Raw genomic sequence first — 14,037 nt, forward strand, 5'->3', positions numbered from 1 at the left:
TGTTCAAAACGTGTTTGCCCAATTGGGTGAGGGTTATAATGGTAACATGTACTTTTGCCGTTGGCACAAAATATATACACACACTGACAGCGAGTAAAAATCACAACACAGTTGATCCACAAAAATGTTAGTTTTTATTTCACTCCGAAAAATCAGTTTTTCGGAGACAAATTATTATTGTGTGTTTTGACGTTTGTGAAAGGCATAGGGGGTGTGTGGTTGTCGGATGTCGAGCAGTGAAGAAATGATGATACGAGCCTTGCTTTCTCCGACCGACTGGTTACTTTTTTCTTTGGGATGATTTTATTTTTAAAAACATTCTTCTCCTATAGGAATGTTTAATATTTTCTTTGCCTATTGTTTCAACCTTCGGATCAAATTATGCATGCTGCTAGACAATGGTGGAAAGTCCCACATTCGTCACATTTGAATCCATTTTGCATGTGAATGCCCCCCCCCCCGGGGTTGCCTGCCAATATCCAGCAAATGAATATGTGAACGAAAAAGCAATCACAAATCTTTAGAAAACGATGCTAAACAGAACATGAAAAAAAACAAGGAAAATGATGAAATACTTACCAGGAGAAAGACGTTTCCGGAATGTTCCAGCCAAAACTTTTGGCATCTTTGATGGCTTGACCAAGTAAAGCTGACTGATGCATTAATTTCTTTGGAATGCAGCCGACATTCACACACGTTCCACCAAGACCCCATTTTGTACCTGAAACATCCATAAAAAAAACAAGAAAAACAATAAAAATTAAATTTTATGTATAACTTTTCAGTCATATAAAGATAATATCGCTTGGGTATCTCGCTCTCATATATATATATATATGTACTAGCAGGGGGTACTCGGCATTGCCCGGGTGTTTGGCGGTGTGTGTATTAAAAAAAAAAACGTAGGATTGAACCCCTGAACCCTTAACACGAAGGTGAAAACGGGAGGGGAAAAAAATCAAACCACTTAACCCTGTAGGCCACGAAGGCAGATGAATTGAGAAGAATGTTAAATTAAGGGTTATAAAGTCAAAGAGGTTTGATTGACAGGTGTTTGTTTAATGAGGTTATCGTGAGATGTTGCATTTTTTTTTTATTTACTGTGAGACAGGCTTCCCCTGTGTGTGTGTGTGTGGGACGGGGTAAAAAACTAGGGTGTTTGAAAAACCTTAAGTGAAAAAAAAACAAAAAACGATAAATTAGGTCAAACATCAATCACACAGTGACCTTTGTTTTGGCTTAGTTTTCAACCCAAGATGTTGGGTTGAAAAACCAGCTCCCCATAAAAAATAGGGGTGTCCATATGAAAGCAATTGTCTGATATAAGGTTTCCACCGCATTGATCAAAAGCTGATTGCTTTCTGGACGTTCCGGCACGATGCCGAGAACAACGTTTTGAATTTCGTTTCACTTTATCTATATATATAAAAGCGAAAATGCGTGTATGTATGTTTGTTTGTATGTGTGTTTGTATGTCTCGCAAAAACTTTCGACACAGGTCATGGATTTTTGCCAGATTAGTATCATTTTAAAGTTCCAACCTTCGGCCGACAAATATCGAAAAATTGGCCAAAAACATTAATTTCTTCACCCTAAAATCATCAGTTTTCTACAGGAAGGGGTCAGCAAAAACCGTCCTCTCATGACAAGTTCGCTTCTACACATGCGTCATACGACGTCGGAACATGATTAACTTTAAATATTTGAAAAACCGACAGAATTTCGTTGACGTTGTTTTAGCTCAGTTGCTTAGAGCGCGGTTTTATCTAAAGATTTTGGGTTCGAATCGTGGTGTGAGATGTCTTCTTTTTTTTTTTTTTTTGAGTTTTTAAATTTTAATTTTTCACATTTTTTTTCAAGAAATTTTAATGTTCGTTTTTCTGTTTTCTTTTTCCATCACATTCGCGTTTTCTTTTGTTTTTCCCATTTTTACATTTAACATCGTTCGTTTACCTCACGTTAGTTTTTTTGTGTCTTTTTTCGATTTTTTAAAGTTTTAACATTTATTTTTTTTTAAATATTTACTTCGCTTATTCTTATGTTTTGATTACCGCCCCCCCCCTGAGCACACACACCTCTAAACACCCGGACAACACCAGGTACCCCCTGCTAGTTTATACTATAAAGCAGGACAAACAGGCGACAGGATGAAATAGCGCGAATCTCATAAAAGTCAACGTAAATAAATCTAGACTCGACCCGCGTTCCCAAATTGTAGATATTATTATCTAGGGGTAATATAAAGAGTTCTAAGCGATAGTAACGAAGTAAGAAGCCTTTGCGAGACATACATAAAATGGTCACACACATTTTGCCTTTTGTATATATATAGATATATATTAGTGATGGGACGATTCCAATATTTTTCCAATTCCGATACAATTACTGATTCTGTACTAAATTACCAATTCTGATTCTTTATAGTAAAATATTTTTATTATTATTATTTATAGAGTTGTTATTTTTTCCCTCCGATTACCAAAAAAACAAAAAAGAAAACACATGTTGAATATGCAGATATTTTCTCAAATATAAAAATACACTTGTGGGAGGTGGGGGTGGGGTGGGGGGTATCTATAGATTTTAGTTTTACTTGTAGTTTAAAAATTTATGCAATGGGATAATCTGTTTTAAACAAAATTAAATAAAACAAACAATAATTAAAGGAATCGTTTTTGGTATAAGAAAATAGGCAAAAATTTTCTGATTCTGATATGCCAAAAAGTTTTGATTCCCAATTCCGATTAATCGTCCCAACATTATTTTTTTAAAATTAAAATAAATAAAAAATAATAACTATCTCTCTATCTATCTATATATATATATGTAATTTTTCTAAGTTTTTGTTTTCTACCTAGCTTTGAAAGTTTTTGGTCTTTCAACTTATTTTAAATAGTTTTAGTTCAAAAATAAGAAAAGTAATATCAAGTGTTACTTATGAACAAAAAATGTCCAACATAAGAGGATCACATCTTAGGAATCTCGATAATTGCTCAAAAAATAGAAAATTAAAGAAAATACTAAGGTAGATATAGTTTTGAAACGAGCCCCCCCCCCTCCAAAAGAAAATAAATTTGTATATTTTTAGGTAATAATGCACATCCCATAAAATTTTTCAAAATATTTTTACTTGTTTACTGTTTTCAAAAAATTAAATTGATTTTTCTAAGTTTTCGTTGTCTACCTAGCTTTGTAAGTTTTTGGTGCTTAAACTTATTTTAAAGAGTTTATTTAGTTAAAAAGAAATAACAAGTAATATCGCACTCGACATTACTTAGTAAATAATTTGGAACAAAAAATGTCCGAAAATTAAAGAAAATACTGAGGTAGATATAGTTTTAAAACGAGCCCCCCCCCCCCTCAAAAAGAAAATAAATTTGCATATTTTTAAGTACTGCACAAGATCACTGCTCAGAAAAAAATCAAGCTACTAGAAGTGGATATGGTTGATTATGTAACGAAACTGAGCAGAAGACTCAAAAAACGAAACCATATATTTATTTAAAAATACTTTAGTTTTTAACATTTCTTGTGTTATTACGAAACAAACAAACAAAAAGAAAACACTTTTTGTATTATCAAATAATAAAACAAATATTTTATTTAGAAAAATTGGTACTTCACGGGGAACGTGGATCCTGCATAAACGTTGTTTTTATTTAATGATTGCTCCTCCAACGCGCATGCACAAAAGGTTTTCTTTGGTTTATTTAATCATGAAATCTTTTTGAAGGTACTATCTGAGGCCAAAAAAAAAGGAAGGGGGGGGGGCAAAAACATTATTTGCATATGTATGAAAAAATAATTTAAAAAAAAAATAATATTTAGTGGAGAAAATAATAAAAAAATTAAAATAAAATGAAATAAAAATAAAATAAAAACAAGCACTAAATAAAAATATGAATCAAATTCACACAAAGAGAAAAAAAATTCAAAAAAATAAAATAAATACACACGCGATTAAAAATTAAGTCACAAAGAAAGTGAAAGAAAACGCTTTGAGGGAGCAATTATTAAATAAAAACACCATTGATGCAGGGTCCATGTTCCTCGTGAATTACCGAAAAATTAATTTAATTTAACACATTTTTTGTTCATGAAATAACACTTCTGCAGTATGTGCACTGCGGCCATCTTTGCTAAACTGTCACCATGTGGCGCGTCTCTGTCAAAAAACATTTAAATTATTAATTTTTTTGTTGACCCTTCAAAGTTGCTTTAATTCAAAAAGATGTTTCATTTAATTATTTATTTGTTCAAAAAAAAACAAAAAAAAAAAAAAACTATTTTACTTTATAAAAATCTAATGTTATTTTTATTACAAAATTGTTTTATTAAATTATATTTCTTTACGCAGATTTTAAAATAAATATTTTCACAATTATATGTTAATACATTTTTATACGATAAATATTTTGTTTGGAAAAAAATCTTGTTTGTTACTTAATTGCCACATTATTTGACCAAGAAGAAATTGAGTTATCGCCCCCTAACAATAGCCACCATCTGCACACTGCACAAGTGCACCCGAAATGGCTTTTAAATGATACCCTCCCCTCCCCATGTTAAGAATGTCTTTCGAAATAATAACATTATTATTTCAGCGCAGTACCAAAATTACATAAGACCGTGTTTTCTTTTTTGTTGTTTTGTAATAGCATAAGAATTATTTAAACTGAATTAATTCTTCTAAATAAAATAATCGCTTTTTTTTAATACACATGTTTTCTTTCTTTGTTTTTGTTTCGTAATGACACAAAAAGTGTTACACCTAGAGTATTTTTAAAAAATAAATATTTGGTTTTGTTTTTCATATCTAAACTCTGTGACCAAGTTTATTTTTTTAAAGCAAGAGTTAAAAATAATTTTTTTAAATATTATGGGGGTGCATAGTCTCTTTTAAAAACAATACCTCCTTCAAGAACGATAATAAAATGTGTTTTCAATCGATATTTATTCAATAAGGGACCAGTTTTCCTACCTAGCAAAAAAGTGGTGGGGTGTCGGGTACAAGTTTTCCGGGTACGAGTTTTCCGAGTACGGGTTTTCCCAGGACGAGTTTTCTGGGCACCAATGTTTCATGATCCCCCAACTAGAACAAAATGATAAAATTAAAATAAAAAAAACAAAGAATCCAAGGGAAATAATTCTGCAAGATTATAGCTTAATAATGTTGTGACCAATGTTATAGAGTTGGAAGATATAAACTCAGATTCCGACTCCTAGGATTCTTTCCTTGGAGAAGGGATTAATTTATTGCTAATCACCTGAGTCGCCTCTACCAGGGAATGCCGACAGGGCTGCCAAACATTTTTTGTAGGCCAGCATTCTCTTCCTCTAGAATGCTGACTTTTCAAATCTCACTTCCCCCCACCCTTTTTTTTTTTACTTGGTAGTCATCACTTATCAAGGCTCGAAGGCCACTCGAGGATAAGAGTTAATGAATGCAAGGTGGTAGTATAGTAATCGTTAATGGTGTAAATTGGGTAGAACTTGATTATTTATGGGGACCATTCAACAAGAAGAACTTGTTTACATTGGATTTGAAGGCTACCATGTTGTATGCAACCAGGAAGTAGGCCAGTGGAACAGTGTTCCACAAATGGGCAGTTCTGGGAAAGAAGCTCTGTTTGTGGAATTCGCATTTAGATTTAGGCACAGATAGAGAGTGGGTGAAATCGTTTAAAGTGGTTGTAGCTAGTCGAGTGTTTTTTTTTTCATGTCACATCATCACGTTGCAAGAGGGAGACATGTAATTTCTTAAGAGTTATACTTCATTTTCTTCCAAAACCTCCTGGTTGCAATCATTTGAACCTTGACCTCTTGAAGTGCAATCATCATAATAAATAGATTCACACAAACCTTGAGTTGACGGTGTGACAAAATCCAAGACGGCCACTTTCTTTCCAAATGAAGCAGCTAAAAAAGACGAAAGAGAAAATTTAAAAGAAAAATTTTGAAGAGTATAAATCTAAAGGTTCTTGTTTAGAATTACACCTATATCAAAAACAATGATATAATTTTTTTTTTTTTGACCGAACAATATTTTTTATGGAGACTTATGTTAAGAGTCGCACTTTGTTTACAAAGTTATTCAATGGAAGTGACGTCAGACAAATTTTAAGGTTCGGATGACTAACACTATATATAATGTAACTTTATTTTTGGTGCTAATGCACTTACTGATTCACACTATTTTTTAAATCGTATTTCCATGTTTAATTAAAATTTTATGATATGTTTTTTTTTATTCAATTGTAAGGTTAAAGTACAGAATAGGTACAAAACACCCTCCCCTCTCCATGTTAAGAATGGCTTTTTAAATAATAACGTTATTATTTCAGCACGTATCACTCTCTGCATGAGTATCTTATTTTTTAAAGCAAATATAAAGATAGAAGTTTATTAAATCAGTCTTTATTTGAACTTTTATTAAAAAATTATAACCTTTATAATAGAAATATGTTTTTGAACTGTTTTTTTTTTTAAATCAAACATCAGGTGTTGGTAATTTTTTTCACATCAAACATAAAAAAATAACTGTTATAAAAAAATATCTATGAACTGTTTTTTTTTACAATGAATTTCTGTTTAAAAACAAAAATTATGAATTGTTTTTTTTGTTTGATTTAAAAAAAAAAAAAAAAAACAGTCCATAAATAGTTAATTATATATCTCCATATATAATAAAATGTCTACAGAAATTTCTCTCTGGACCAAAGTATAGTAGGTTTGCAACAACAGATGCTACATACAAATTCAACACATCTAGGGTAATAGTCACCATCTGTTGTAACTTTTGAACACCTTTGCAGACACATTCAATTGTGATGAAATACTACATTACATCCTAGGAGTAACACCATCACAATTTTGCTGGAGGAAAGGGTACCTCGTTTTCCCTCTAATTATTTAGCTCTACCACCGCCGCCAGTCGACACTGGGAGGAAATCTACACATTCCACAGATTCTAGGCTTACACCGCCCGTAACAGGATCATACAAACACAGATATACCATTAACTTTCCCGTACTAGAATAAAAAAATAATAGAGTCTCCCTCAGGAAAGTCCACTGCTTCTGATTGGTTCCCCATGAATTTTCTTATTCCTGGAATTAGATCATTCTAAACGAACACTCCAGAACATTACAATATGGCATTGCTAGGACAAATATTGATTCACACGGCATAATTTTCAGTTAATAGACACTTAACTTCCAACATATAACAACAGCGAACGAATCCTCCCCCCCTTTTCACATAAGTAATGACTGTTTAGGTTTTCTGCTAACACTAAAACATACACAAACATACAGCTTTAGTATTTAGTAGTAAATGTATCTTCTGCATTTTTCTTTCTTCACATTCGTTGCTATCAAATGTAAACAACATACTATTAGTTATTGTCCAATATAATATCAGTCAGGGTTTAATGATTAATATTTGCATATTTTTTCCATTACACACCTAATCTTACACATTAACTGGTACTTCTGCAGTTTAAATCCCGTTTTTATGGGAGCCTCGTTCACAAACACCTGGCGAACAATGAAAACTGCCCAATTATAAAGTGAATGGAGGTCAATAATGAAACAAACAAAAAAAGAAAGAAAACGAAACAAACATCCTACCGTAATAAATTCATATATTTTACTGTTTTTATTTTTTTTTTTATTGGCAACTTTTTTGTTTTTTATTAAAAAAGTTTTGTTTTTTTGTAATTAGTGAACAAATATTTTTTTTTTTTGTGTTTGGAAAGTTATTTTGGTATTTTTACGGCGTAACCTGTGTCATTTAACACTTAAAAATTTAAAAAAAAACAAACAAAAAACGATAATCTACTTTTTTTTTTTACCTAATATGTTTAAACGGTCTTTAAAAAGGTATTTTTTTTATGACCTAACTCAGCATAATAAAAACACCCCCAACCTCCCCATATTAAAAACAGCTTCAAAGGTTGGGGGTATTAATTCTGAGAGCTGCTCTTAGCATGCAAAGATTGGGGGCGTTTATACTAGACTGGGTTAGGTCGGAAAAAAAATACTCTCTTTCGTTCTTTTTTTTCTTCTTCCAATTTTTGGCCGTCTGCTTACTCGCGTCACTTGATAAAATTCGGCTGTTTTTGTCATTCGGCGAGTGTTGCTGAGCAAGAATCACAGAAAAATAGGATTTAAACTGCAGAAGTACCAATTAACTAATTTATTAGGATAAAAAAAACCTCTCTTTTGAAGACTAAGATCAATAGGCATCTCCTGTGTTTGGAATAACCAGCTTTCGTTCTTGTTTGCTCCTTACATCAAGTGGTTTCATGCCTTGTCTCGAGCCATTTCCATAAAAATTTGAAACCCTAAAAAAATCTCTTTACCCATCTCCCAAAATATTACTTCCAATATATGTAAAAAGAAAAAGAAAAAGAAAAACACTCATATGACCCAATACAATTACAAATAACCTACATGCATTAACTGACTTTTAGAGATTCTATATGCTGTTAAAAACCAACCGACCAACTGACAACATGTAAAAATAATGAACACAAACCTTCTTTAGCACAGGCAAGGCCCCCTGATCCACCACCAATGACAATAAGATCGTAAGAGTTATCTCGACCTACAAGAAAAGAAATTCAGTTTTTATATTTCAATACATTCATATATATATATATATATTTTATTATTGTCAGTTGAGTCTTAGACTTCCACTGGTACCATGTAACCCAGTGCTAGCTGCCTCATGGTCGGGTCGTTGGCGACTGAACCGGCTCTCCCGTCTGGGGTAACCTGAGTGAGGAGGGTGTGGGGACACCCAGCAGGACCAAAAATAAGACCTATCAAAGGTTGGATGAGCTTCTTATGAGCCAACAGCCATCTCCTGCAGCCAGAGTTGGTACCAACGTACTGACCTTGTCTTTCCTTGGGTTCTACCGGCTCTGGTCAAGTTCCACTCGTGCCGCTTGGGCAACGCATGAGTTTCTTCGTCCAGGCTCTTGCAACAATGGAAGATAGTTATGAGTTAAAAGTCTGCTCAAATTGACGTCACGACCAGGCGCTTCGGATCCTCCGCAACGGTGGGAGGGGCTACTTAGCCCCAGTGGGTGGCTACCGCCCACCTCAAACCAGGCAGCCCCTGGTCAGTAAGGTGCTACCCCGTCATGTCCGCTGCTTTGATGGGGTGGTCAGGCAATCACAGACGTAAATCATTCACCTGTTACAAATCACAATTCAAAGGCTACTCTCCTACTCGGAAGTTGGAACATTTATACACTGTGCCCGGGTTTCACGCATGACCTGGATCTCAACCTTTGTGCACAAGGTCTGCCCCATAAGACCGCATTACTTGACCGTGAACTTGCCAAGCTGTCTGTCGACATTGTCACTCTACAGGAGACCAGATTGGCTGGAACTGGCTCCATCTTGGAACAAAACTACACTTCGCATCCATGGAGTAGGTTTCGCAGTGACAAACAAATTACTCAAAGAACATGTAGTCGACACTCCGGTCAGCATTTCAGAGAGAATTATGACTCATCAGTGTCTATGCGCCAACACTGCCTAGCGAAGATCATGTGAAGGATGAAATCTACGACTGTCTCAACGAAATACTGAGCAGGATCCCAACCAGCGATCACTTTCTAGTACTCGGAGACTTCAATGCCAGAGTTGGTGTAAGCAATACTGCCTGGCTTGACATCATTGGTCACTTTGGTACTGGTAAAATAATGAAAATGGTCAAAGAACTCTGGATCTCTGTAGTCAACAGGGACTCTGTATTGCAAACACCTGGTTCAAACAGAAAATGTGTCATCGTATCTCTTGGAGACACCCTCGTTCCAAACATTGGCACCAATTGGATCTTGCATTGTGTAGAAAAAGAGACATCAGTTCTGTCAAAAGGTCAAGAACTTACCACTCCGCCGATGGTGATACCGACCACTCACTCGTGCTGACACAACTCGATCTCCCGAACAAGAAACCTGCACCACATAAGCCAAGACCACCTCGTAGTCTCAACACGGCTGCAATGAAGAACAACAAAAGCATCAGTGCGTTTTGCACTGCACTCGAAAATAAGCTGAGAGATTCTGCACCAGGGGAAGCAGTGAACCTGGAGAAATCCTGGGAAATCCTGCAAACTGCGATGCATGTCACATCCTTTGAAACCAAGCGGCCGCCTTGCGAAGACTGGATGGCTGAGAATGCAGAAATTTTAGAACCTCTACTACTGTCCAAAAACGATGCTCACAAGAAGTATGTGAGCAGGCTGACACGCAACACCCTGTCCAAGCTGAAAGAGGCTTGCAGTCAATTCCAGAAAGCTGCTCGGCACTGTGCAAACAACTACTGGAACAACCTGTGCGACGAAGTGCAGACTGCCGCTAACTGCGGTAAACTCTGTGTGATGTACCGTGGACTCCGCAAGATAACAGGACTGAGTACAAAGAAAGTTTGAACGCTGAGTCAAGCACTACTCTGTACTATATAGTGAACCGCACAACATCATAGTCACAGCTTTAAATTCCACTCTGAACTTCGATACCCTAGTCGAACTGGACAACATTCCAACTATGTCAGAACTCGAATTAGCTCTCCAACACACGAATGTAGGGAAGGCCCCAGGTACCGACGAGATTTCAGCAGACCTGCTCAAGTGCGATAAGTTCCTGCTCCCGCACTTGTACGACCTCCTCTGCACTAGTTGGCACAACGGAAAATCTCCATCAGCTATGAAAGATGCTAAAATTGTCACTTTATTCAAGAAAGGAGACAAAAGAGATTGCAATAACTACTGTGGTATATCTTTACTTAGTGTCACTGGCAAAGTCTTTGCTAGAGTGCTCCTTCCAAGGCTCCAGCAGATTGCAAACCGTGTTTATCCAGAATCACAATGCGGCTTCCGCAGCAGGCGCTCAATCATGGACATGATATTTTCAGTGCGTCAAATCCAGGAAAAATGCAGAGAATAATGTAGACCTCTCCATATCGCATTTGTGGACCTCACGAAAGCTTTTGACATGGTCAGTAGAGATGGTCTGTTTGCCATCCTACAAAAGTTGGGCTGTCCACCAACTCTTCTTAGTTTGATAAGATTGCTCCATGATAACATGACAGCTGCAGTCTTCTTCGAGGGTGACATGTTTGACAACTTCCCCGTGTGCAGTGGAGTCAAGCAAGGTTGTGTGTTGGCTCCCACACTGTTTGGCATCTTCTTCTCAGTTCTTCTGCACCATACTTTTGGAAATTACGAGGATGAAGACAGTGTATTCCTTCATACTCGCTCTGATGGAGAACTTTTTAACTTGACTCGCCTACATGTCAAAACCAAAATTCAAAGAGTCCTAATACTTGAGCTGCTGTTTGCAGACGATGCTGCATTGGTCTCGCACTCCGCAAGCGGACTTCAGCAGCTGCTTGACAAATTGAGCGCTGCTTGTGCAGAGTTCGCACTGGTAATCAGTGTGAAGAAGACAGTCGTGATGCACCAGGGTGACGCATCATCAATCACCATCAATGGCTATGAACTAGAGACTGTCGAGAACTTTGCGTATCTTGGATCCAACATCAACAAGGGAGTATCGATTGGACAGGAGCTACAAATGCGCATAGGTAGAGCAACGTCTACTTTCAACCGACTACGTGAAAGAGCATGGTTTAATAAATACCTCACTTCTCGCACAAAATGCCGCATCTACGAATGCTGTGTTCTGAGTACCCTATTGTATGGAGCAGAGACTTGGACCACGTATGCTCGTCACGAGAAAAGACTGAACATCTACCATATCCGATGCTTGCGACATATCATGGGCATCAATTGGTGGGATAGAATCACCAACAAAGAGGTGCTAAGACGTGCCGGCAGCTACCTTGTTCCAGACACTCAAGATCCGATGATCGAGTTGGCTTGGACACCTGCACAGAATACCCGATGGCCGTCTCCCTAAGGATATCCTCTACAGCGAACTGGCAAATGGAACAAGAAGCCACGGTCGCCCAGTTCTGCGCTTTAAAGATATGGCCAAACGGGATCTGATCGCTCTTGGCATCGATGTGAATGTGTGGGAGGAGCTAGCCGAAGATAGACCAGCATGGAGGCGTGCCTTGAGTAAGGGTGGTGAAGGACTTGAGAACCTTTGGTTCGAGAGGCTGGCGCAGAGAAGACAAAACTAGTGACTACGTTTACTGTTGCTTGCATTAATCTTTTGTAGATTGCTTGCCATTATTATTATTATTATTATTATTATATATTTCAAACATACCTGGCATTGCTTAGGAGTAATCATATCAAACTTTAAAGATCAAAACAAATATTTTGTTTTATTTTGATTCATCAGACTACTGTTCTCATCTTGAGTATGATTTTCAGAACGTTTTGGTTGATGTAAACTCTGCCGTTTTTCAGGCGTATCTTGTCAAACTTGGGAATGTTTCTGTTGAACTCAAGAATTTCAAACAGAACCCTTTATTTATTTTACAAGGGTAACATGCTTTTGTTCCATGAAGAGTTAATTCTCAGCATGGGTAACTGAAAAATTACAATCACGAATTACTTAGGACCTCTACCCAGTCATGACTGACCGAACAAGAACATGCTACCCTCGTGGAGTAAATAAAGGATTCTGTTTGAAATTCCATCCAAATTCTCGAGTTCGAGAAGACGTGAAGAAGGTCGGAGGTTATATCGACCAAAACGTTGTAAAAATGACACTCAAAATGAGAACAGTAGTCCGATGAATCCAAATAATATGAATAACCAATCCTTATGTAAAAAATGCCGAAATGTCAAAACAAATATACATTACATTTTTATTATCCGTTCATCATTAAATAATATCTCCTCCGTAAGTAAAAAGAAAACTTTATTCAACAAATAAAACTTTCGATTACACTTAAAATTGTCTGAAGTAAAAATAATAAACAAGGGTACAAACTACCAATCAAAATGGGCGTTAATATCCTTTCAGGAATGTAACAAAAAACATCGAATAATAATTAACTAAAATAAATTAATATTAACATTAATATTAATATCCTTTCAGGAATGTAACAAAAAACATTGAATAATAATTAACTAAAATAAATTAATATTAACATTAATATTAATATCCTTTCAGTAATGTAACAAAAAACATTGAATAATAATTAACTAAAATAAATTAACATTAATATCCTTTCAGGAATGTAACAAAAACATTAAATAATAATTAACTAAAATAAATTAACATTAATATCCTTTCAGGAATGTAACAAAAAACATTGAATAATAATTAACTAAAACAAATTAACATTAATATTAATATCCTTTCAGGAATGTAACAAAAAACATTGAATAATAATTAACTAAAATGAATTAATATTAACATTAATATTAATATCCTTTCAGTAATGTAACAAAAAACATTGAATAATAATTAACTAAAATAAATTAACATTAATATCCTTTCAGGAATGTAACAAAAAACATTGAATAATAATTAACTAAAATAAATTAACATTAATATCCTTTCAGGAATGTAACAAAAAACATTTAATAATAATTAACTAAAATAAATTAACATTAATATCCTTTCAGGAATGTAACAAAAAACATTTAATAATAATTAACTAAAATAAATTAACATTAATATCCTTTCAGGAATGTAACAAAAAACATTGAATAATAATTAACTAAAATAAATTAACATTAATATTAATATCCTTTCAGGAATGTAACAAAAAACATTGAATAATAATTAACTAAAATGAATTAATATTAACATTAATATTAATATCCTTTCAGTAATGTAACAAAAAACATTGAATAATAATTAACTAAAATAAATTAATATTAACATTAATATTAATATCCTTTCAGGAATGTAACAAAAAACATTGAATAATAATTAACTAAACTAAATTACTATTAACATTAATATTAATATCCTTTCAGGAATGTAACAAAAAACATTGAATAATAATTAACTAAAATAAATTAACATTAATATCCTTTCAGGAATGTAACAAAAAACATTAGATAATAATTAACTAAAATAAATTAACATTA

General features: G+C 34.7%; 1 protein-coding gene across 1 annotated transcript in view; it reads right to left on the minus strand.

The window, feature by feature from the left end:
- Positions 1-14,037, minus strand: part of LOC145256371 (thioredoxin reductase 2, mitochondrial-like) — an 80,651-nt gene that overhangs the window by 52,474 nt on the left and 14,140 nt on the right. The window contains exons 2-4 of the mRNA XM_080115197.1: positions 8,542-8,610; positions 5,863-5,919; positions 580-721 (exon numbers count right to left, since the gene is read on the minus strand). Coding sequence (XP_079971323.1) covers positions 580-721; positions 5,863-5,919; positions 8,542-8,610 — 268 coding nt within the window. The remainder of the gene's footprint in view (positions 1-579; positions 722-5,862; positions 5,920-8,541; positions 8,611-14,037) is intronic.

The sequence above is a fragment of the Euprymna scolopes genome, chromosome 32 (assembly GCF_053919585.1).
Source record: "Euprymna scolopes isolate OS-2025 chromosome 32, ASM5391958v1, whole genome shotgun sequence".
Taxonomy (NCBI): Eukaryota; Metazoa; Mollusca; class Cephalopoda; order Sepiida; family Sepiolidae; genus Euprymna; species Euprymna scolopes.